Source organism: Dothidotthia symphoricarpi (assembly GCF_010015815.1).
Source record: "Dothidotthia symphoricarpi CBS 119687 unplaced genomic scaffold P153scaffold_26, whole genome shotgun sequence".
Classification (NCBI taxonomy): domain Eukaryota; kingdom Fungi; phylum Ascomycota; class Dothideomycetes; order Pleosporales; family Dothidotthiaceae; genus Dothidotthia; species Dothidotthia symphoricarpi.
The window spans coordinates 435904-462467 of record NW_022985033.1 but is presented as its reverse complement, the minus strand read 5'-3'; the positions used below and the strand labels follow the sequence as shown (position 1 = coordinate 462467).

Sequence of the window (26564 nt, the reverse complement as noted above, 5' to 3'; positions counted from 1 at the left end):
CCTAACCCTAACCCTAACCCTAACCCTAACCCTAACCCTAACCCTAACCCTAACCCTAACCCTAACCCTAACCCTAACCCTAACCCTAACCCTAAATCTAGAAGCTGTGTTATACTAGATCTATACCTATAGCTATAAGGACGTTTTTATATAGTAGGTTTATAAAATCTATACTCTTTTATAGAATACTAAGTAAAATAATAGTATTAATAACCTAAATTAGTAAGAGGCTAGCTAAGAAAAAGAAGTTTCTAAGGAAGCCTCTACGCGTAATAAATAGATAGAAGAAGAAGGTACTTATACTTATAACAAAGCTATTTATAATAAGGTTCTAGTTAAGATAGTAAAGACTTAAAGAAAGAATATAACAAAAGATATTACTTTAAATAGTAATTATTTATAGTATATAGGTTTCTTTAATTAGTATCTATTACTTAGTAAAATACAGGTCTAGGAAATAATTAAGTTAGCTACAGCTCTCTAGTCTAAATAGATACTAAATAATTAGGCATAGGTTATATAGATATAGAGACACTATTAGGTAAGAAGTTAGAATATATTAGATAGCTTAAGCTAGCTTACTTAGAATATAAAGCCTCTTAGTGCTACCTAGGCTTTAGGTAGATTAGTAGTCCTAGATTTATAGGCTCTAGGCAACCCTCCTCTTAAGAAGGTAGATAAAGAAATTAGGTTAATTAAATAGTAGAGTAAATATAAGAAGTAGTTTAAGAGCTTATTTTTTTATATTATATATACAGAAGTAACTTTAATTATTAACATCTTTTATTAGCGCTAGATAATAACTACTCTTTAAGAAGAATTATAAGCCCTTAAGGCTTATATTATTACAAAGAGGGAGTATACTAGAAAGTAAGGTATAGGTATAAACACTGTTATATACTAATAATAGTTAAATATTCTTTTTAGTCTTAGTTACCCTAGTTAGCTAATAACTTAATAAGCTTTCCTCTAATTATAAAGTAAACTAGATTAAATACTTATATTTAGAAAGTAATAGTAAATACTTATAGATACTTTTAGGTTTAGAATTTTAGGTCTTTTTCTACTAACTAAGGTGCCTAACGCGTTTATTAAATAAACTATAACTATAAACTAGATTCTAATCTAGATTAAGCTTATTTAGACCTATATTCTAGATATCTAAGTTATATATAACTAGATTCTTTTACTCTATATTACTTATGTTAATAACTATTAACCTCCTTTAAAGAGATTAGTGCTTAAAGGAATAGAAGTAGATAAATTAATTAATATTAATTATAGTATAGTAGTTAGATATCTAGAGAGGACTAGCTCCTAATTAATAGCAGAGGAGTAGAAATTTATATAAGAAATATAAGCCTTAGGTTACTCTATAAAAAGATAGTTACTTAATATTAGATATTACTTATTACTAAAGGAGAGGAGATACTTTTAAAAAGGTAGTAATACAGAGACTAGAGAGAAGGTATTATTAAGAAGGTAGAATTTAATATTACTATTTTAAAAAGAACTTCCTAATAATAACTTTATATTTATATAATATAATTTTTCTTAACGTAATAAAGGCTTAGAGTCTAATAAATATAAATATATTAATCTAATTATTATTAAAGTTAAAATTAGTATAAATAAAAGTATATTTTTACATTTATACGTATTTTTAGAGTTGTTAGGTCTTAGTAGTAGCTAGTGTACTAGGCTTACTTTATAAAATTTAGAATAAAATAGATCTATTTAGGATCTCTAAAATATATTAATATATTATTAGATTACGTATATAGAAATTATAGATATAGAAGAAATAGTAGCTTTATAAGTATTTAATTTAAAGACTTACTAAAATATAAAACTAGAATTTAATTAATAGATAAGAATCTTCTTTTTAGTAGGAAAACTTGCGTATTTAGTAATAATATTTAAATATTAGTAATAATATTTACCTATTTAGTAATAATATTTACGTATTTAGTATTAATATTTAAACTTTAGTAATAATATTTAAGCTTTAGTAATAATACTTACACAGTTAGTAATAATATTTATATATTTAGTAATAATATTTACATAGTTAGTAATAATACTTAAGCTTTAGTAATAATATTTACGTAATTAGTATTAATATTTTAGCTTTAGTAATAATATTTTAGCTTTAGTAATAATATCTAAGTTTTAGTAATAATATTAAAATTTTGTAATATTAATAAGAAGTTTATCTAATACTAAGCCTAAATTTAGCTAATAGGTAATAATATCTATTTAGCAATAATACCTGTTTACTTATATATAATAGTATAATTTAAGTAAATAGTATTCTAGACTTATTATTACCTAATAATCTATATACTAAACTAGTAGATAAAGAAATTAGGTTAGCTATAAGGTAAAATAAGTATAAAAAGCGCTTTAAAAATCTATTCTTCTAGATTATATATATAGAAGCTACTATAATTATTAATATTTTCTATTAGCACTAAATAATAACAGTGCTTTAGAAAGAGTTATAGGCCCTTAAAGCCTATATTATTATAGAGAGTAGACGTATAAAGAAAAGAGGTATTAAAGTAAATACTATTACTAGATAGAAATAACTACAGATCTTCTATAATCTTACTTAGCTAGGCTAGCTAATAACACGTTAGGTATTCCTCTAATAATAGAATAGGTTAAACTATATACTAACCTATAGAAAGAAATAGTAAATACTAGTAGACGCATTTAGATTTAGGATCTTAGGGCTACTTCTACTAAATAAGGTTCCTAATATATTTATTAAATAAATATTATCTATAAATTAGATTCTAATCTAGATTAGGCTTATTTAATCTTATATAGATAATATATAAGTTATATATAATTAGATCCTACTATTATATTTAGTATATATAAAAGATTATTACTCTTTAGTAAATAAACTAGTCTTTAAGGGCATAGATATAGATAAACTAATAGAAGTTAATTCTAGTACTATTATCTAGTACTTAGATATAATAGACCCTTCTAAATAATTACATAAGTATAGTCTAGGCTGTTCTAACGTCTAGAATTATAGTTAGAATTAGGTATTAGTAATCTTAACTACTTTCTATTTTATCTTTTACTTATTTTTTATCTTATATTATTATATTATATATGCCTATATATGCAAAGGAATAGACTAAGGGAGGAAAGGAAGAGGTATAATAAAAAGAAAGTTAGCTATATTATACTACCTTTTTATTACTCTTCTCTTCTCCTTTAAATAGAGGTATATATCTCTAGTAGATATATATATAGGTTTATAATACTTATATTAGCCCTAAATTATATTAATATAATATTCCTTATATACTATATATTAATCCTATTTAAAGATACGTGCTAAACTTACCTTTAATCTATTATTATTTATCTTTTCTCTATTAAGTAGTATTTTTAATATTATAAGTAATAGACTTTTTCTAAGTATTGAACTTGTTAGACTTTATTAATAATATAGTAATTACTTATAATTATAATAAGATAAAACTAAAATATACTTTTATAAATATAATAATATAAGTATATCTTATTTATTCTTCTATTCTCTCTTATTTTAATCTTAGCTATAAACTTTATAGGAGTTCTTAGATAGCCTCTATCTTATTAGATATATCTATAAATAAAGTATAGTATAATATATAGATTACTTATATTTTCTTATATAGATCTTATTTTAAAAAGTTATAGAAAGACTATTTTAGCTGCTTTAAGTCTAGCAGATCTAAGATATAGGTAGTAGAAACCCTCTTATATATATACTAGTATTAGGTCTTAATATAGAATTATAGTATAATACTCTATTTAAGGAGTTCTCTTAGATACTTAATAAGGGCTTAGATAGTAGGTTTTAGTATTTAGAAGTATATAGCTATTACTTTAGTAGCTACTTCTCTCTCTTTAATTAGCTTCTTACACTCTTTAATATATATACTTAAAAAAAGAATTAATAGCTCTTAGGCAGAGCTCCTCTAAATAAATAGGATAGAAAGAAAGTCTAGAAAATATAGGTTTATTATTAAAATTGCTATATATAAAAGAGACGTATTCTTTATTATTTTAATATAGCCCTAAATCTTATATTAGTAGGTACCTAAATTGTATAAATTTAGATACTTACTATTATTAGAAAGTTATTATATTAGTATAGTATATAATACGCAATATCCTTATTAAATTAACTATAACCTTTAGTAGGCTTCTAGTAGAACCTATAAAGGTAATATACGTACTTAAACTATTACTATTAATAACTCTTCTTTTTAAGATTTAATAGCTTTATAGGTTTAGTAGCAGTATTAAAGATTTAAAAAGTTATACCCTTAATATTAGCGTATAGAACCTTATTTATAATAGCTAAGGTAAATATAGAGTAAGCTTAGGTTAAAGATATAGAGTTATAGAGATCTATATATTTAATAATATACTAAAGAACTTCTAGCAGTATATTATTAAGTTTAGCTATATTAAAGACGTAGTAGGCAGAGTCTATAATTAGTAAAAAGAGTTCTAAATAGAAAAGTAATAGTTAAGTTAGTAAGAAGTAGAAGTAATAAGGAAAAGAGTAAAAGATAATATAAAGTTATAGTATAATATAAGTAAGATACTATATACTTTTTATAATTTTAATAATATAGGTTTTATTAAAATAGATAGATAGTTATTTACTATATATATTAATAATTAGAAGTAATAGTTAGTAAAGGTACTTCTTCTCTTATAAATTTATTAAATAAATTTTAATATATAAGTAGCTTTAAAGGAAATAGATATAAAGTAATAAGAAAAGAGAAGTAAGTTTAAAAAGGTAACTATTTATAAAATATTACCTTTTAGATATATACTCTTATAGCCTATTAAATAACGTTGTATAGGACAAATTATATACTTAAAGATAGAAAAGAGGAGATATTTAGATAAAAACTACTTATTAAAATAGAGGGGTAAATATAGTTTCTAGAGGAAGCCTAGAAGTAAGAGTAAGTAAACTATTTAATAGTGTAGTAGTAGTTAAAATACCTTCTTTAGTTAGAGGTAATAATAGATAGTTAGAAGTAATAATAGATAATTAGAAGTAATAATAGATAAATAGAAGTAATAATAGATAGTTAGAAGTAATAATAGATAATTAGAAGTAATAATAGATAATTAGAAGTAATAATAGATAATTAGAAGTAATAATAGATAGTTAGAAGCAATAATAGATAGTTAAAAGTAATAATAAATAGTTAGAAGTAATAATAGATAGTTAGAAGTAATAATAGATAGTAAGAAGTAATAATAGATAATACTAATATTTTCTATCTAATTAGAGGCAATAATAGTAAGCAAGTAATACCTATTTACTTATATATAATAGTAATTTATTTCCTAGAAAATAGAGATTAATGTATTACGTTACTATTATATTTTTATATACACGTTTTAATTATTTATTAGTCTTTATTTAGCTAAAGTTTAACCTAGTTATAAACTTTCTATATTATTAGCCCTCTACTTCCTATTACTATTACTATTACTATTACTATTACTGTTACTATTACTGCTACTTCTAGCTTTGTCCTTATTCTATATTAATTATATAGCCCTGTAGTAAGGTATTATACCTTCTAGATTACTACTATAATTCTCTTTTTCTAGGCAGTGTACCTAGGATTTATAAAAGCTTACTTAAAGTAGCTTTTATTCTTAGTTAGAGTAGTATTATTACGCTACTTAGTAGTAAGCTTATTAAGTTAGAAGAGCTAGGTATTAAAGAAAGCCCTAATAGTTTTATAGACTTATATAAGAAGGAGCTAAACTCTAACTTTATAGAGCTATACTCTAAGTCTCTTATTAAGCTTAAGGCGCTATAAGATATCTTTATCTTTTAAGTAGAAGGTATTACTATTATGCTAAGTAATACTCTCTATTTCCTTTTACTACCTAACTAGGTCCTTAGAGATCTTACTAGAGATATCTAGAGTACTATACTAGTACTAGGAATTACTTACCTTAATCCTTTACTTATTAGCTTACTATAAGACACAGTATAGGAACACCTAGGCTACGCTAATAGAGTTATATTATTAGTTAACTATAATTACAGTTATAAAGAAAGTTAAGATAAATAGATAAAGGTTTACTTCTAAGGTATAAAGGATATTTATATACTAGCTTATCTATATAAACTATTATTACCTATACCTCTACTAAAGCTGCCTTAGTTATATATTTAGGATTACTAGTTAATTAGTAAGAGTTTTTATAACCTAGCTATAGTTTATAATATAATCTAGGGTTTATAACTAAACTAAACTTTAACTAATAGCTACCTAGGCTCTTAAATACGTGTCTGTATTAGTATATTAAGTAGCTAGTTATTAAGAGATAGTATACTAATTAGCTCTCTATTACCTTTACTATATACTCCTACTAATATTTACTATATAAAAAGGGGCTGGGTATTAGCTTCTACACTAAGTTACTATATTAAATTCTTACTATGTTACGTCTATCTGCCTATACTATAAGTATAAATACGCTATAAACCTAAAATAATAGTAATTTATAGTTTATTACTATAACTTACTATACTTTATTAATATTTACTATAATTTATAGCTTCTAGCTTTAACTTAATAACTTTTATAACTATATTTACTTATAATAGCTAGATATAATAAGCTTAGCTCTTCTACCTAAAGAAATTTATAAGTTTTATAATAAAAAAAGCTTAGTACTACTTCTTAATAGTAGTTTAAGCTTTATAATATAGAGAGCTAGGCTTCTCTTTTTAAAGAAATCTTTAAATACTATAACCTAAGGGCTTTAGTACTTCTACTTAATAAACCTTCTAGCTGTATAGCTTAGAAAACTTAAATCCTCTACTTAAAGAAATCTTTAAATTCTATAACCTAAGGAGCTTATTACTTCTATTAGGTAAAAGCTTCTAGCTTATAGTATAGTTAGCTATTTCTATATAGAAATATTATTATATTTAAACTATTAAGGTAGTTTTAAATAATAATACTATAGTAATTTTAACCTTAGGATAGTAATTTATAGATAATCTTAACTTTAAGGCTTAGAATAGTAATTTATAGCTTATTATTACTTTAGTATTTAAGAAAGTAATTTATAGTAAATTATAAACTTTAATATTAGAGATAATAATTTATAGTTAATTATAACTTTACGTTTAAGATAGTATTTTATATTAACTTATAAACTTTAACGTTAAAGATAGTAACTTATAGGTAATTATAAACTTTAATATTAGAAATAGTAACTTATAAGTAATTTTAAACTTTAATATTAGAAATAAACTTATAGTTAATTATAAACTTTAATATTAAAGATAGTAGCTTATAGGTAATTATAAACTTTAACCTTAAAAATAGTAACTTATAGGTAATTTAAAACTGATATTAATATAGAACTTTAACATTAAAGTCCTATATTAATATTTACTTTAACTATTATATATAGCTCTATTTTAAAATAATATAACTATTATATTTTTAATCCTAATATACTTAGGGGTAATAATAGTTAGTAAGTAATACCTATTTACTTATATATAATAGATATAAAACTAGAATTTAATTAAAATATAAAAATCTTCTTTCTAGTAGAAAAACTTATATATTCAGAAATAATATTTAAATATTAGTAATAATATTTACTAGTTAAGTAATAATATTTATATAATTAGTATTAATATTTAAACTTTAGTAATAATATTTTAACTTTAGTTATAATATTTAAGCTTTAGTAATAATATTTTAGCTTTAGTAATAGTACTTATATAACTAATTATAATATTTATATAGTTAGTAATAATATTTATATAGTTAGTAAGAATATTTATATAGTTAGTAATAATACTTAAGCTAAAGTAATAATATTTAGGTAATTAGTATTAATGCTTTAGCTTAAGTAATAATATTTTAGATTTTATAAAAATATCTAAGTTTTAGTAATAATATCTAAGTTTTTATAGTATTTATAAGAAGTGTATTTAATACTAAGTATTAATTTAGCTTATAGATAATAATATCTATTTAGTAATAATACCTATTTACTTATATATAATAGTGTTAACTACTAATACTTATACTACTATTTATACTTTAAAAATTCTTAGTATACTACTAAAAGAACTATAAGTAGAAATAAACTAGTTCTATAGATTCTTTATAAATTTATTTAATTTATACTAGTAACTACTCTTTAAATTAGCTTTTTATATAGTTAAACTTAAAGTTTATTTTATTTTTATTTTACTATATTTAATTAGTCTAAATTTATTACTTTCTTTTTAAAGGCTTTTTTAACTAGCTATAAAGCTTTTACTTTTAATTAAGTAACTATAATATCTTAAATTATTAATATACTACTAGTAGTTTTTAAAGTACTTTTAATACTTAAACGTATTATTATAAGTAAACTAAAATCTCAAAGGTAAACTATAAAAGTAGTTACTAGTATTAATTAAGTAAATTTACTAAGAATATATAGTACTAGCTTTTATTTACTTTTAGTTCTTTTAGTAGTATATTAGCTATTTCTAGTAGGCTAGCTAAGAGTAGGTATTAGTAGTTATAGTTACTAAGCTCTAAGGCTTTACTTACTAAGGTTCTACTAGGCTTAGCCTATTATATACTAAAGGTAGGCTAACAGAAGCTTAGATAGAAATACCCGTAATATCTAGGAACTAGCTTCTAGCACTTACGTACTTCTTCTCTGCTAACTTAATAATCTCTAAGCTGGCCTTAACTGCGTCTCTAGACGCAAATTACACCTCGCTGCTACTGTCCCTTACCTCTCCGCCCTCCCTTACGGATGTAGGTAGTCGCTTTGTTTCTCTTCTGCCCGTCCCTACTAATATTAGTAGCCTCTGACCTCGCTAATCCCCTCACGCCCGCTGACGCTATAGCGCGCACCAAACTTGTTAAGCTTATTGAGGGCAGCTTACCCACCGAGCGATCTACATCCACTAAGAACATTGCACCCTCAAGGGCAAAAGCGATCGCGCGACCACAACAACTCACCCACAAATGCTGCGTCACAACCCTTCAAGAAAAAAGCTCGTGATTCTGCACACCCCGACACCGTACCCTCAGCTGTCTCCCACACCTAGCGCGACAACCCGTGCGATACCCACCTCGATACTCTCTACGGCGCCATCGACTTCTGGCGCAGCGAAGGAAGTTGGCCGAAGGAATACCTTGCGTCAGACCCCATAGCTCATCTGCTAGCAACATCCAGGTCGACGCCCTCGTTGCGGCGCAAACGATCCGCTCAAGCCTCGCAGACAGCTACCTCGGCTAGACCCAGCGACCAGAGACCCCGACACGAGAAGAGCGCTCTCTACCAGGATGCCCGCTACAACACCCTGCTAGAAACCAAGAAGAGCTTCATACACGAGGACAAGCAAGGACCTTCAGATATAAGCAGGGACGCATGTCAAGTTCTCCTCGCTCAACAGCAAGACGTTCCGCACACCTCGCGCTTCTCCGACACCATGTTCAAAGCGACCTGCTAGCGCATCGACGGCAAGAACGAAGCCAAAGTCATACAGGATATCACCCGCCTCATCGTCCCGTCGGCAGAAGAACTGGCCGATTCTGGGGCTGAGGTGCTTGGATGTCTTGTCGAGGCTGTCAATGAGGGCTGGAATAACGCCGTTCCTGTGACCAAAACGCGCCCACAGCCCGATAACTCCGTCGGTTTCAAACGCAATGCTTTCTCCGATACCCAGCACGAAAAGCTTTCCCCCTTCATTGGTGACTTCATCGCCGGCGCGCAGTCCTACTTCATGGCAACATACTACATGTACTTTCCCTTTCTGACGTGCGAGGTCAAGTGCGGCGCTGCAGCCCTCGACATCGCCGACCGTCAGAACGCCCACAGCATGACACTTGCCGTGCGGGGTGTAGTTGAGCTGTTCTGGCTTGCCCGCCGCGAAGACGAGATAAATCGCGAGATTCTTGCCTTCTCTATCTCCCATGACCACCGCACTGTGCGCATCTACGGTTACTACGCTGTTCTCGACGGTCTCAACACATCCTTCTACCGCTACCCTATTCGAGAATTTAGCTTCCAGGAACTCGACGGCAGGGAACGATGGACTGCGTATAAGTTCATCAAGGGAGTCTTTAAGTACTGGATGCCTATGCATTTCGCGAGACTTTGCTCGGCAATCGATCATGTGCCGAGTGGTGTGGATTTCGATGTTCCGCCACTGCAGCAAAACGAGGCGTCTGTTGCGGGTGAGAGCATAGAGATCGGTACCGAGGATAGGCGGTATTTGGATGAGTCAACGCTGAATGCCGACTCCACCGTCTCCCAACAAAGTGCGTCGAAGAGGCAGAAAGGGAAGTAGGGGACAAATGGTACAGTATTGTTCTTCCCTCCCTCGCCGACGCGATTACTGTTCCAAATCCCGTGCTCGTTAACGTCGTAACATCTCCCCATACTCAAGCCTCACGGATCCACGTCACCAACTATCGTCCTGTCAGCACATCTCTAAGCGTTTGCTCAGAAGGCATATATCAATCCCAACCACTAACACCCAGCGCGAAACCTCTTACATCCCGAGAATACTAAACTTGAATGGACCGGCGCCCATAGTACTCGCGGTCCCTTACCCCAAGACGCAAGTCCCCAGGATGCCATGCTTAGACAACGACACCGCGCCTGCGCATTGGGAAGGTGCCCTTGCACATCTATTCATCCTGCATTTGACCTTGCTTGAGTAGTCGCAAGGAAATCAAGGGTGTATCTCAGGAGGAGTATGCAATCATTGTCAAGGAAAACATTCAGCTATCCCTGACTTGGCGCGGGCAGGAGGGAGAAGGTATAGCACCTTGTCCATGAACGAATACCAAGCGTAAAAGATCATGTGTGCCTGATGTGTGTAGATAATGGTCTTGTAGGAGCAGGCTAGTTGAACGTGTTGGCTTGAAACTTGCAGATAACACTGTTGTTATGGTAGGTTTCCCAGTGGCATTATCGTGCGTCGCATCACGACCTACCGTGTTATGCAGAGGCAATGATCCAACGCTGCCTCTTGGTTGACTGAGGTACCAGGAAATAGATGTTCTGAGAAGTAGTTCATCAACTTCTTTCTCTAAGCATATATGTATGTATTATCTGCTTCAAAATCTGCGCAGTCACCCGGTATTCCGATTGACTAAGAGGTTGCCTCACCTGTAAATCTGTCGCTGCTTTCCTTTCGCAGCGTAGCATCGCCCTGTTTTCCTGCCACAACAAAACCACGTCTCAGTCTACAACTGAGATGTCTTTTGGAAGTGACAAGCACATCTTCTACAATATGCTGTGCTGCGCAATTACAAGCGAGTCACCCGAACTGCACACCTCTTGGAATACTGTCCTTTCCTTGACAATGGTCTTTGCATCGTGAACGACATAGTTGCCAAGAATGATGTTGGATGATACTCATCACCTCTCGAACTCGCAAGGCGGCGTTGAACCTGTTGCTCTACCAACTGTGTCTTCAGCCATAAGCACACCAGCTGCATTGTTAACGCGACGGCTTACTCGTTTCAATGACAACTTACTCGCCTTCCTCTTGTTAGTCGATCTAACTGCCTTTGCCAACCATCTAAGCAACGATGCAGATCCATGCAACAAGTATAATAAGGCAGATAGACATAACGAGGGCTGCACGCATCAGCAGTCACGTCACAACGCCGAGTCTTTCGCCCACATACTGGTGAAGCATCGCTGGGACCCCACTACTAGATATGCCCACACTTGTTTGGCCGCGACAGCTTCTTGAATCGTCGATACCATCCCGCCGACGGTGCCGCTCGGGATAAGTGACTAGCACAACACAAAACTGCACACAAACGCGATACTTCTATCCCCCAGCACGGCACATCCTACAAACACTTGGGTAAGATCTTGCTCTCGAGTCAAGACATCAGATAAAGACATGGACGGAGACGCAGCAGATGCCTACTGTGTGCATTCACAATCGCGTCGCTATCGAGGGCACAGAACGCGAACACCACGACGAGCTGCCGTAGATGCTGGATAGAATTGTTGCAATTGCCAACAGAGCGGGCTACCTTGTGGTGCCTGTGTGCTGTCATCCTTCATCTATAACCAGACCTACTAGACTGGAGAAAGTTGTGAGTCGATGACAAGAAATCGACACCAACGTCCACGATCCCGGGCAGGTTTCACGCCATTTCTCTGGCAACTACCCGCCACGTATACTGCCCACTTGGCACTTTGATGGAAATGAATCTCATTTCCGGTCTTCGCGTCTATCCAAGGCTTCTTCGTGCAAGGCGCGCCTCGTTGTCGGCAATACCAAGTCCATTGTTGACAACGATGGTATCTTCCTTTTTCTTCTCGCCATAGCTGTCTAATTGCCTCAACGTCTCCATGCGCGCGTAACAATGGCTCAAAGCGTCCAATCTGGAGGCGTATTGAGGCAGTCCTCCTGAGAGACGTTTCCTCGTCGATTGCATCGCTCATGATGACATACTCTTGATGGATTGTCCTCGACTAGAACATCGCCGGCGAACACTTTCATCAACTACCCGCTCCTCGACTCAAACCACAACGGAACCACCACTTTCATCTGGCTATTCTGAGAGACTCTCTCGTCGAGGACCGAGCTAAGATGGCTGGCATAATCGACAACTATTTACCAAGGTCAATACGAGTATTGCGTCGGAAAACCTCATGACTAAAACACTGGCACTATGCTTCTGTCATTTTTCACGCAATCATGCTGCCCTTTCGCATTCAACTAACCGTACTTTCTGAGCTTACTCCCAAGTTCCGAGTATCATTCCTTGTCTCCAATGACAACGACTATGTCGACAGCAGGATTGATTCATTGAACGGCAATGACTTCTCAGCTCGTCCAGATAATGTGACAAGATGTCGGCACCTGACGGACTCGTTGTCAATTGGTTACAACTATGACAATCGAGATCTCGGCTTCCAAGGGACCTTCAAAAAGACCAGACGTTCTGTCCCTCGTTGCTGCTTCACTCCTCGTTATATCAAACCTCGAAAAGCTGAGACACTGGCAGCATCCTCTCTAGGACTTATAGCGACCTCCCTCTATGCGCTCGGTCCTGATGCGCTTAATCCTGATCCACTGCTTGCACAGGACAGCCATCGTTCGTCGAAGATCGGCGGCTATGATAACACATCGAGCCTGGGACTGTGAGAATCAACTTAGCCCTTGACGACAAAGAGGGCAACCGCTGTCTCAATCTACCTTCCGCCGGCGAAAGCGGCAATGCGGCAATCAAAACGGAGACGGAGGCGGAGTAAGTGGAGAAGAGGAACCAGCCACCTCGACGGCATCGCCCACAGAATATGCGGCGTTCAGGGACAACAGATGAAGCGCGCGTGTTATACAAGAAAGCTCGAAGATCGTGCATCGCGACGCGCCTTAGATGTTATGTGCAATTTTCTGCAGTTGCTGTAAAGTTATATAATTTCTGCGATAGCTCTCTCTAAGCTTTATGAGTTCTATAGTGCTTTGACGCGAAGCGCTCTATTATAACCATGTTGCACACCGCCAGTGTACTAGACGTACCAAAAAAGGGGCACGCTCGAAGGTATCTTCCCAATCTGCTAACAAATAGACAGCATATGCCTGTATAATTTGGAACTTTTGCAAGTGCAGTAAAGTTTAAGAGTTACAACCAGGAAGGTTAAAGAGTAATCTTATAATACAACTGCATAACTTAATAACTATCTTAATAAAGATTATAGAAAGATTATATTTACAGGCTATAAAAGAAGTGTACACCTCTCTATAGAAATATTAGTTCTCTTAGTTATTAGGGTAGGCGTTAGAATTAGCACGTATAATATTCCTCTTAATAATACAGAAGTAGTAATATAATAGTAGTGTAGTAATACAATAGCAGCGTAGTACTTTACTCTTTCTATACTTACTAATAACTAAATAAAAAATAATAAGTAAGTTTCTACTATTAACTATTTAGCCTTTACTACTACTACTACTAGATTTTAAAAGCGCTTAAAAGGCTCTAAAAAACGTAAAACTATTAATAGTAGTATAACTAGTAGTATAAACACTAATATTACTAATAAAGATAACTTAAGCTAGTGTTAAAAGTGTTACTAATATAGGTTAATTATATTTCTATAATTTTCTACCTTACTATTACCTAACTTAAATATAAGCTTATACTTAACGTTAACTACTTTAAAATTTTTATAACTAATAACCTACAGCCTTTTATTAAGAAAAGAATATCTAGAAAAAGAATATTAGTACTTAGAATTATAAAGTATATTTACTAAGAAGTAGAAGTTTCTTAATAAAGTATAAGCTAGTAAAACTATAACTACTACTTAGGCTATATATTAAATATAGAGAATTAGTAGAGAAGTATAAGAGTACTAGAGTTAATATATAGGTAAAAGTATAAGGTAAAAGAATTTAAGACTAATTTTAACCTTAAAGTTAAATAATATAGAAATATTTATAATATATTAGTGTTTTAAAGTACTTTTTATTTCTACTACTTAGCTAGTGTTTCTATATTACTTATAAAATAGAACTTTTAGTTAAGGTATTATAAAATTTATATTTATAGATTATATTATGTAGTTTAAAATGCTGTAAAAAAACATTACTTAATTGTAATTTAAAGGCAGCTAATAGAAACAGACTAGTACCTGGCGGGGAAGCTGGGCTAGCCTTTCCGACTTACACACTAGCGCATCTACAAACATTATTACAACACTGGGCAAGACGCGTAGAGCAGTCGACATGGCCAAACGAGTTCGATCCACCAGCCCTTACGATAGTCTGCAGCCTGTTAAACGCCATGCACGCAGTACGTCACTGTCTGCGCTTGTCACCGTTGCCGTCGCCGTCGCCGCTGAACTGCACACGTGCACACTACCCCTCACGCTCGAGAACCTCACCCAACACACGCTGAGCTGCGAGTCGCAATCCACCCACCCACAAGCACCCACCATGTCGTCGCGAACGGGCTCGCCGACGCGCACCACCTGGGACAATCGCATGACCCTGCGCTCCTATAACATCCATGTCGACGTCGCCCGTCCGCTACCCACGCAGCTCCAGCAACATGTTGATACAGTCCTCCTGCAGACTCGACCTGGCCCCCGGTCGCCCAACGCGAAGCGCATTGTACAACAGCGGCTGGCAGCGTCGCTGGACAACGAGACCACGGGGATACGCAAGTTGGAGCCGCTGTTGCTCTTTGCTGGCGAAGACGACCCCGGCGCCGCCAACGGGGTGCCCATGATCTCGAGCAAGCTCAACTTCAATCTGGATCGCGACTTTCTCCCCACGGCGCCGCCAGGCAAGAAGCTCCCGCGCCTCTCACAACCACAACCTGACACCATCATCGGCTATCTGTCCAACAACCAGGCCCTGTCCACCGAGCCCCCTCTGGCAACTGCCTTTGACGTCAACGCCGAGGAAGCGCTTGTCAACTTCACGCTCAATCCCGTCCTGCTCTTTCCCTTCCTCACCTCCCAGTGGAAGCCAGCCACGGGCGACTCCTCCATCATCGCCCATTCCCAGAGTGCCCGAGACGGCGCCACCATCGTCCGCTATCTCGACCAGTTCTACACCACCGCACGCGGACAGCCGCCGACTGAGTGCGAATGCTCGCATATCTCGTTTACGTGCGACATCCAGATGCTCAACATCTGGCTGCACTGGCGCGAGCTGGACGCATCCGGCACTGCCACATACTACATGAAGAGCATCTACGACTGCACGCTGCGCAACGAGAAACAACTTCTAGCCGCGAGAGAATTGCTGTGGAACCACATCGATTACGCCCTCACCCACCGCTTGCAGTCGCTCAAGCAGGCCATTGGGCCGTTCAGTCGCAGATTCGTCAGGTCCGCTAAAATGGCTAGCTCTACAAGATCAGATTCCACGCCTGTCATGCTGCCGCCTACGCCGTCGTCGACTTACTCGGTGTCTTCGGAGCCGGTCAAGAAGCGGAGTAAACGGGCAAGATCGAATGATGAAGATGAGTGAACGTCTTCACGGAGTCTCAGCGCATTGAATGTACTCAACATTTGTCAAGAGATATCGACTGCAGATGAAGCCGTCACAATGGAGACGCCGACAGATAGATAACCGGAACTGCAAGCTGCTGCACGTCAATTAGCCAAGCTTGGAGGAACCAGGTGTGTGGTGCAGGACGAGGCGGAGCGTACTCTGATCAACTTCCTGAGGTTTAGTTCAAGAGTTCAAAGTAAACCTTCGTTAAGGTCGTGAATTGTTTACAAGCCTTCGTATTAACAGGAGTTTACAGTCGCAAATAATTAATAGTAATTATAATAAGACTTTACTTAGATATTTCTAGATAGATTACAATCTCCTGCTAGTTATATTCGTGCCTACTTACATTGTTATAGTGTTATAAAAATTACTTTTCTTACTTACGCTATACCTTTAATACTAGTTTTTATTAAGATTATAATTTTATTTACTATCTAAAGAAAGAGTAGTAAATATTATTTATTTTATAAGTGTATACTATAAAAGGCAGTCTTTATTCTATTCTATTTCTAGTAAGTTAGTATATTATTTATAGAAACTATAGTAGTAGTACCTTCTAGTATAAGTTTAAGAATAGGATATACTTTTCTATAATAAAACGCTACTCTAAGTTAGCTTAATAAATAGGTATACTTATATAACTTATATAGTTAGATAGGTATACTATTTTACTAACTTAGTAATTCTAACGTAGATATAAGTATCTACCTAATACTAGTTACTTAGATTACTAATTAGATTATATTAATATAGCTATATAACTAGTTATACCTTAATCTACTATATAATAAGGCGTTAGAATAAGGCTTAGTATTATAATAATATACCTAATAACCTATCTACTTTACTAAGTTTTATCTATATAGAATCTTATATAAAATAGTTTTCTATTATAATAAGTATATATATTAAGAGTTAAATTATAATTACTTATAAGGTTAAGGTACGTGCTTAGTAATTTTAAATAATTTATAATATCTAATATAACTCTTAGGTAAACTACTACTATAGGTAAGCTACTACTTTAACTAAGGTCTTAATATTTATATAATAATAACTTAATATAATAATATACTATAATAGTATAAATATTACTAAATTATTTATTACTATTTATTATATTTTTCTTAAATATTTATATATTATATTCTACAATCTTATACCTTTTATAGTGCCTTTTATACCTATTACCTATACTTATTTATAACCTACTCTTGCGTATTTCTTCTTTTAGCTATACTGTAATATTACTTTTAGTAACTAACTTATCTACTTCTATATTTAATAGGTCTTTTTCTACTTATATTTACTTCTTTTTATAATATTTATACTTAAAATTAGCCTTATTAGCTCTCTTTAGTCTAGTAATTTAACCTTTTAGTAATATATATTAGAACTTATTTAAAGTAATTTCTTCTTTAAGTATAGAAGTATATTAAAAATAAATTCTAGTAAAGAACTATAATAAGATTTAATATACTTTTAAGTAAGTATAGTTTAGTCTTTTATTTACTAGTTACTATATAGTATTTTAGGTTTCTAAAAGGTAGTTTCTTATATTAGAAGCGTAGGTATATAAGGCTTTACTTAAAGCTTAGTAATATAGTATCTAGGTTAGGTAGAACTTTCCTAGTTATATAAGAGCTTAATTAATTATTCTGCTTTAAAAGTAAGCTTTTTAATACCTTAAGAAATAAGGCTAGAAAGACTTTTTTATTAATATACTTAATATAGCTATAATAAAATAACAGAGTAGTAGAATCTATAGAATAATAGATTATATAATTATTTTAATTAAATAAGTATCTATTTTTTAAGAAGATAGATTACCTTAATATAGACTAAATTATATAATACTAGGTTCTATAATATAATTTAGATACCTCTATTAAAAAGAAATTTACTAATACTCTTAGTAGTCTATTATCTTATACTCTAGTATTTTATTATTAGTTACTAGCTTTCTTTCTTTTATTTACTACTTCTTTATATAACTTTTCTATTAGCTTCTAGACTTTATTTACTGTAATAACCTACTTCTTCTTTAAGCTATTAGACTTCTCCTATAAAATCTATATTTTATTAAAGAATATAATAATTATTTCCTAATACTTAAACTTATTTACCTATTAGCTTACCTTTTTAAATATACTAACTAGTTACTTACTTATTAGCCTACTAGCCTAAAAGCTTACTTTTTTATTTACTAGTATTACTACTATTATATACTTACTTCTAGAAATATCTTACTTATTATAATAATTAGCTTTATACTTTTACTCTATAATATAAAGCTTACTTATATTAATTTATATATTAATAGAAAGTTTACTTATAATAATTTATTCTTTAATTAGAGGTTTACTTAGAATTAGGTTATTACCTTTATTACTTTTATTATTATTAAAGTTAATATTCAGGCCTATTAATTAATTATTACTCTTATTATTAGTACTATTACTATAACCTAATATAGAGCTAATATAATCTTTACGTAGTAGCTTTATAGGTAGGTAAAAGTCTTTATCTTTCTTATTATTAAATAACTTCGTTAGTAAGCTAGTAATTTTTACTATATTTTATAAACCTATACTATAGCTTACTAACCTAAGTTATAGTATACTTATATTTCTAAGCTTTATTTTAACTTTTATAGGCTAAACTAATTATACTAGAGAATAATTTAACATGTTTTTACTTAGTATATTTAGGTTTTATAATACTATTTATAAGTATCTATCTAGCTAATAAATAGTTGTAAGACTATTAATTTATTTATTACTCTATATATATTTATTAATTAGATAGAGTATAGTTAGTACTAATAAAAATACTATATATACTATAAGCTTCTCTAGTAAGGTATCTAGCTATAGGTTAGTAGATATATTAATATATACTTTAACTTTAGCCTAACTTATATAGTTATATATTACTTAAATATTGTAGTACTTCCTATTAACTATATTAGTTTTTTAATATATTTTTCTTATAAAGTCTACTATATATCTACTCTTAGCTACTATTACTACTAGTATACTATTACTTAATTTATTTATAAGCTAGCCTATTAACAAAGAGCTATTAATACTTCTAGCCTTTATATTATTTTAAGTTTTTATATTTAATATACTATATTCTTAGTTAATAGACTAGTAAATTAGCATTATTAATATTATATTAATAAATATTTATATAGTTATAGTATATATACTTTTTATTAATAGTATTACCTCTGCTAACTTTATTACTATTAATCTAATAATTAATATTACTTTATTATTATATTACTTTAGACCTTTATAAATACTTAGCTTAGCTATTTTAGAGCTATTGTTTTAATTATTAGTATTAGCTAATATATCTCTAGAATATATAGTATTAATATATCTATATAGATTAATGTAGTGCTAGATATAGTATAGGTAGCTACTTCTAAATAAGTCTATATATTATTAGCTTTACTTATTATTAAGTTAGTAAGCCTCTTTAGAGTTAGTATACTTAAATTAATTATATTACTCTTTATACTATACTTAACTCTCTATTACTTAATTACTAATAGTAATAGTAGTAGAAGTTCTATAGTAATAACTACCTACTTTATCTACTTATTTATAGGCTTACTCTTTACTATCTGTATTTATATAGTTTTAAGTAAGATTATATTTATTTTTAGAGTATTAAGTAAAGTACTAAATTCTAAAAGTCTTATTTATAATATAATTCTTATAAATAGCTTAACTTATTCTTAGCTTAGGTAGTTAATTACTTTATTACCCTTATCTAGATATTAGAAGTATTTTTACTCTTCTACTTTTTAGCTACTATTAGAGCCCTTATTTAATTTTTTTTTCTACCTTTACTAACCTATTTACTAACCTACGTTAATATTATTAAGTTCTTAAGTATAATATATTATTTATGTTTATATTAGGTATAACCTTAAGGTTTATAAGTAATAGTAGTACGCTATATATATTATAAGGTTTACTAATAGTTATATTAATATATAATAGTAATAATATCTTATTAGAGTAGCTATTTAAAGCTTAAAATAGAAATATAATCTTATATAAACTAGCTAAATTTATAAATTCTTACTTTATATATTCTAGGTTATATAATAGAAATATCTTTTAAGTAATTATTAAGTTAACTTTACTCTATATATTTAGTATAAGGTATAGCTTACTTATTAGTTAGTATACCTTAAGAAGCTTACTATTCTCGCTAAATATACTAGACTATTACTTACTTAATATAAGAAGTGTAATACTACTACTCTTATAAAGAGTTAATAGTTCTATAACTAAATTATTAGATATATATTAACCTTCTAGTAGTATATTCTATATATTTACTATACTAGTTTTTTAACTATAGAGTATATAATTATACTGTAGTATATTTAGTCTATTAGGTATTAAGACCTATATTGTGTTTAGGTTATCTATAGGCTTAGGTAGTTAATATTTATATACTAATATTCTTTATTATATTACGTAGCCTAGTATTTTATAATCTAGTATATATATAGAAAATCTATTCTCTTATAGAATAGATACTTATTTAATAATAGTATTTATCTAATTTATTTATACTATAGGTTTTACTACTCTATTATTCTATTATATCTTTTCTATATTATAGCTTATAGTAACCTTTTTTAGCTCTACCTTATATAGTATTTACTTTATTTAGGTTAGAATAACTATAGTAGGTTAATTCTACTATAGTATAAGTAGTTTATTTTAGTAGAGCCTTACTATAGGCTCTATTATACTGCTTATAAGGCTTCTGTATATTGTGCTAAGCTTTATTTAGTTATACTTCTAGCTTAACCTTAGTATAATACTTTACAACACTACTTTATAAGCTATACTAAACTCTAAATACTAAACCTAAATTAATTAATATAAGTATATTTTAGTTAAAGAATATTTTATACCTTTTACTAGACTTTTTTATATACCTTTCTTGCTTATTATTTTACCTATTCCTTTATTTTTAAGAAAGGTAGTAACTTTTTAAACTTTACTACTATCTTCTTATTATTATATAGTTTATTAATATATTTATTTTATTCTAAGCTCTAACTTTTTTCTTTTTCTTAATACTATACCTTAGCCTTATAGATATAGCTAGCTTTTATAATATATTACTTAATTAAGTATTTTATATTATAAAAGTTACCTTTTTTATTATTTTACTAATTATTTACTAGGCCTAGCTGTTCTAGTATTAGTATATTAACTAGATTTTCTAGGTTAAAATACTCTAAATATTTAGTATTTAGTACTAGGCTAATTCTTAAATATACTAAAAAGTAAAGCTTTATAGTACTATTTATAATAACTTATTTAACTAACTATAGTCTATTATACTACTAGCTTACCTTATAATAATAATTTCGTAGCTTGTAATCTTTCTAAAGCTTAATATATACTAGGCTACTAACTTCTAGCAGTAAAAGCTTATATAGTTTATTATAGGCTCTAGTTATTTAAACTAATATATTTATAATTCTATTCTAGGCTTTCTGCTAGTTAATATACTGTTTTTTATTAGTATTAGCTATTAACCTCTTACTAAATAGGCCTTCTAAGAGCTTTATTCTATATTTAACCTTATTTAGTAATAGACCTATTACTGTATTAAAAGAGTTATTTATTACTTTTATAATAATAAGGTATATTTTTACTTATTCTAAATTACTTTTTATAAGATAAAACTAAATTACTATCTTTACTATCTATACTATATAATTAATCTACTTATTAGCCTATACGTAAAAGGCTATAGTAGTAAAGATCTAAATATCTAATTTCTTAAATATCTTCTACTAAATTACTAATATAACCTTAGAATCTCTAATTATTACTATTACTACAAGGCTATTCTAATTCTTTAGTATACTTTATAGTACTATTACCTATTTAATTAGTCCTTATATCTTCTAACTAAGCCTTTACTTAATATTCTTAGAAAACCTATTAGTTATATATTAGCAAAATTTAATTTTAATAAGTAGTACTAGGTAGAGCCTTTCTAGCGTTAGCCTTCTAGCCTTTCTACTATTAAGCTTCTTTATAAAACTAAAGGCTACTTACTAGTCTTTTACTACTTTTAATAGTCTTTTACTACTTATAACACTTTTAATTCTTAGTAGCTACTAGTACTATAATAGTTAGCTAATAGAAATAATAGAAGTAATAGAAAGGTACTTAACTTATAATAAAGAGCTAGCCTAGGTTTTAGCTAGTATACCTATAAAATAAAAACTTTTCTTTTACTAATATACTAAGTACTTAGTTAAACTCCTAATTTCTTACTTAAGTAAAAAAGTTAATTATAATTATAAAAAACAGTATTTATATTATAATAATTAGTGTAAGGTTACTATAATATTAAGATCTTTTTATTTATATTATTCTATATTTTTAATCTTAACTAATATACGTATTTAATTTAGTAGTAAGATTATAGATTTTACTATTTTCTCTTACTATCTTATATACTAAGTTAAATCTAATTAAGAACCTTTAATTATAAACTAGGTTAAAAATATATTCTATTAAGGCTTTAGAAATTACTAACATTAGCTTATAATTATAATAGTTAATACTAGATAGTAGTTTTTTTTTAGAGTATAAATAGATTTAGGCACTTTTAATTATTTATTAGGTTTTCTAATAGCTTAAGATTTACTAGTATATTTAACTAATACCTTTTTTACTAGTATATATTAACTAACTACTTATAAAAAGCTAGCTTTAATATTACTATAAGTATATATAATATAAATTATTTAGGAATTACCTAGGCCTACTAATTCTCTATATTTAGCTTACCTTATTTATTTATCTACTAATCCTTTATAATGTACTATATTAACTTTAGCCTTTATAGTAAATCTATTATAATATACTATCTATTAGATATTTATTATATAATAAACCTATATTATAATAGGTATTATAATACTTAAACTAATTCTATATTTAGCTTATCTATAGCTAGGCTTACTAAACTTATTTATTTAATTATACCTATTATTACTATATAATTTATTAGAATTATTACTAGCTTGTTATCTTAAGCTAACTTAACTATATATTATATTTTCTTTATTATCTATACTAAGTATACTACCTTTAACTTTATTAGATAATTTTTAGTCTTAGCTTATAATTAACTCTTTAATAAGTATAATATTAGCTTATTATTACCTAGGTATAGTCCTTTTAGCTTTTCTATCTTACTTTTAACGTTATATACTATTAAGTAAATCTATACTACTTAGATATATTAATACTAATAAAAAACAACTACTTTAGATTAAAATATACTAGAAACTTCTCTAACCTAAAGTAAATTTATATTACCTAAATTAATTTCTATAGATTCTTTCTATTCTATAGTATAACTATAGACTTAGTGTAATATACTCTTATATAGTCTAATAGCAGAGCTGCCTTTAATAACTTTATTTTTACCTTTTATAGTAGTTTAGCTAACTAGTAGTAATAGGCTATATATTACTTAAGCTATTCTATTATTCTTTTAAAGGATAGAGATTAATATATTATATTACTATTATATTTTAGTTATATATACGTTTTAATTACTTATTAGTTCTTTTTATATATTAATACTAACTATAGTAGCTAAAGTTTAGCCTAGTTATAACTCTCTACTTTCTATTACTATTACTATTACTATTACTATTATTACTATTACTATTACTATTACTCTAATAGTTACTTCTTATACTACTAATAGTATATATAGGTACTATACCTACTTAATAACTACTACTAATTTTATCTTCTTATTATAATACTTAAAATCTATTAAAGCTTACTTAAAGTAGCTCTTATCTAGAGTTAAAGCAGCGTTAATACACTACTTAGTAGTAAGCTAGTTAAGTTAAAAGAGCTAGGTATTAAAGAAAGCTCTATTAGCCTTATAGACTAATATAAGAAGAAGCTAAACTCTAACCTTATAAAGCTTTACTCTAAGCCTCTTATTAATCTTAAGGTACTAATAGATATTAAGATCTTCTATATAGAATATATTACTATTACACTAAGTAATACCTTCTATCTCTTTTTACTATCTAGTTAGGTCCTTAGAAATCTTACTATAGATATCTAAAGTACTATAATAGTATTAGAAATTAAAAATAGTAATTTATACCTTACTAGAGTACTATAAGATATAGCGCCTAAACGTCTAGGCTTTAGTAATAGCATTTTATTATAGGTATATAATTTTAGTTATAGTAAGATAAGATTAAAGATAAAATAAAAAATAAGTTAAAAGACCTTAAGGTATAAAGAATCTTTATATACTAGCTTACCTATATTAACTATTATTCTCTAAAGAATTAGGATTAATATATTACGTTACTATTATATTTTTATATATACGTTTTAATTATTTATTAGTTTTTATTATTTACACTAATTATAGTAGCTAAAGTTTAACCTAGTTATAAGTTATTAGCTCTCTGCTTTATATTACTATTACTATTACTATTACCCTTACTACTACTTTCTAATAAGATTAGCTAGCTTTATTCTTATTTTATATTAATCTTATAGTTCTATAGTAAGGTTTTATACCTTACTTAATTACTTCTATAAGTCTTTATTTCTAGGCAGTATACCTAGGGTCTATAAAAGCTTACTTAAAATACTTCTTATCCTTAGTTAAAATAGTATTATTATACTACTTAGTAGTAAGGCTATTAAGTTAAAAGAGCTAGGCGTTAAAGAAAGCTCTATTAGCCTTATAGACTTATATAAGAAGGAGCTAGACTCTAACTTTATAAAGCTTTACTTTAAGCTTCTTATTAAGTTTAAGGCACTACTTAATATCTAAATTACTTAAGTAAAATATATTACTATTACGCTAAGTAATTCTCTCTATTTTTTTCTACTACCTAACTAGGTCTTTAAAGATCTTACTAGAGATATCTAAAGTACTATACTAGTACTAGTAATTACTTACTTTAATTCTTTAATTATTAGTTTACTATAAAATATAGCGCAGGAACTTCTAGGCTACGCTAATAGAATTATATTATTAGTTAGGTATAATCTTAGTTATAAAGAAAGATAAGATAAAATAAATAAATAGATAGATAGATAAAGTATTTAGATCTTAACTCTTAAGGTATAAAGAATATGTATATACTAGCTTACCTATATAAACTATTATTACCTATACCTCCTCTAAAGCTACCCTAGATATATATTTAGAATTACTAGTTAATTAAAGAGTTTTTATAACCTAGCTAGAGTTTATAACTAAACTAAACTTTAACTAATAGCTGCCTAGGCACTTAAATACGCGTCTATACTAGTATATTAAGTAGCTAGTTATTAAAGAAACAGTATTCTTATTAGCTTTCTATTACTATTACTTTATACTTTAATAAATATTTACTATATAAAAAGGGGCTAGGTAATAGCTTCTATACTAAGTTACTATATTAGATTCTTACTATATTACGTCTATCTACTTATACTAGAAGTATAAATACGCTATAAACCTAAAATAATAAACTTTTATTACCTAAACTCTTTTTAAAGCTACTTATTATATATTTAGAATTACTAGTTAATTAAAGAGTTCTTATAACTAAGCTAAAGATTATAATATAAACTAGAGTTTAAAACTAAACTAAACTTTAACTAATAGATACCTAGGTTCTTAAATATACGTCTATACTAGTATAATAAATAGAACGTTACTAAGATATAGTTAATCTACTTTTTAATACTCTTATTATATACTCTTACTAATATCTATTATATATAAAGAGGCTAGGTATTAGCTTCTATACTAAGTTACTATACTATAATCTTACTATAATACGTTATCTACTTATATAATAAGTATAAATACTCTAAAATTTTAAAATAATTCTATTATTCTTAGGTATATCTCTAAATTAGCTACTATTCTAAGAAATACTATATTACTAATTACTATAATATTATTTTACTAGTATTTATATACTAAAGGTATCTACCTACTATTCTAAGAGTACTAGTAATAGAAATCTAAGGTATACCTTATTACTACTTAAGGTAAACTTTTAGTTATATAAGGTATTTAATAGCTAATCTAAAAGTTTTAGGTACTTATCTAGCGTTATACTAATTACTAATATATTATTAATATATCTTTATATAAATATATAATAAGCAGCTTCTCTTAGTACTATATCTACTTATTATTAAGTGTAAGGTAGTAAATTATAGTAGCCTATAGGTATAATATTTACTTACTTTAGTGTTTTATAAAAGACTACTATTACCTTATTCTAATCTTCTTAAATTATTTAATATTAGTATAAGTAAGTTATTATATTTACTACTAAGATAAACTTTCTATTTCTAACTTATTTATAGAGTAACCTTATTATTTATAAGAGGTATAGGTTTTTCTAAAAAATCTTATTTAA

The 26564-nt window shown here is 29.1% G+C and overlaps 3 protein-coding genes across 3 annotated transcripts; all 3 read left to right on the top strand.

The window, feature by feature from the left end:
• Positions 1-8758: 8758 nt before the first annotated feature.
• On the top strand, positions 8759-10387 carry P153DRAFT_401720 (uncharacterized protein; the record flags this gene model as incomplete). Its single annotated transcript, XM_033671934.1, has 4 exons — positions 8759-8846; positions 8897-9092; positions 9143-9496; positions 9548-10387. Exons 2-4 carry the CDS (start codon positions 9060-9062, stop codon positions 10385-10387), a joined length of 1227 nt encoding a protein of 408 aa, XP_033518221.1. The 5' UTR covers positions 8759-8846; positions 8897-9059.
• Positions 10388-12769: 2382 nt separating this feature from the next.
• On the top strand, positions 12770-14031 carry P153DRAFT_361789 (uncharacterized protein; the record flags this gene model as incomplete). Its single annotated transcript, XM_033667018.1, has 3 exons — positions 12770-13169; positions 13232-13322; positions 14010-14031. 3 exons carry the CDS (start codon positions 12770-12772, stop codon positions 14029-14031), a joined length of 513 nt encoding a protein of 170 aa, XP_033518220.1.
• A 729-nt stretch (positions 14032-14760) lies between these two features.
• On the top strand, positions 14761-25811 carry P153DRAFT_401718 (uncharacterized protein; the record flags this gene model as incomplete). The annotated part of the gene is made up of 2 exons (XM_033671933.1): positions 14761-16053; positions 25796-25811. The coding sequence occupies exons 1-2, from the start codon at positions 14804-14806 to the stop codon at positions 25809-25811; spliced, it is 1266 nt and encodes a 421-aa protein (XP_033518219.1). The 5' UTR covers positions 14761-14803.
• Between the last annotated feature and the right edge of the window lie 753 nt (positions 25812-26564).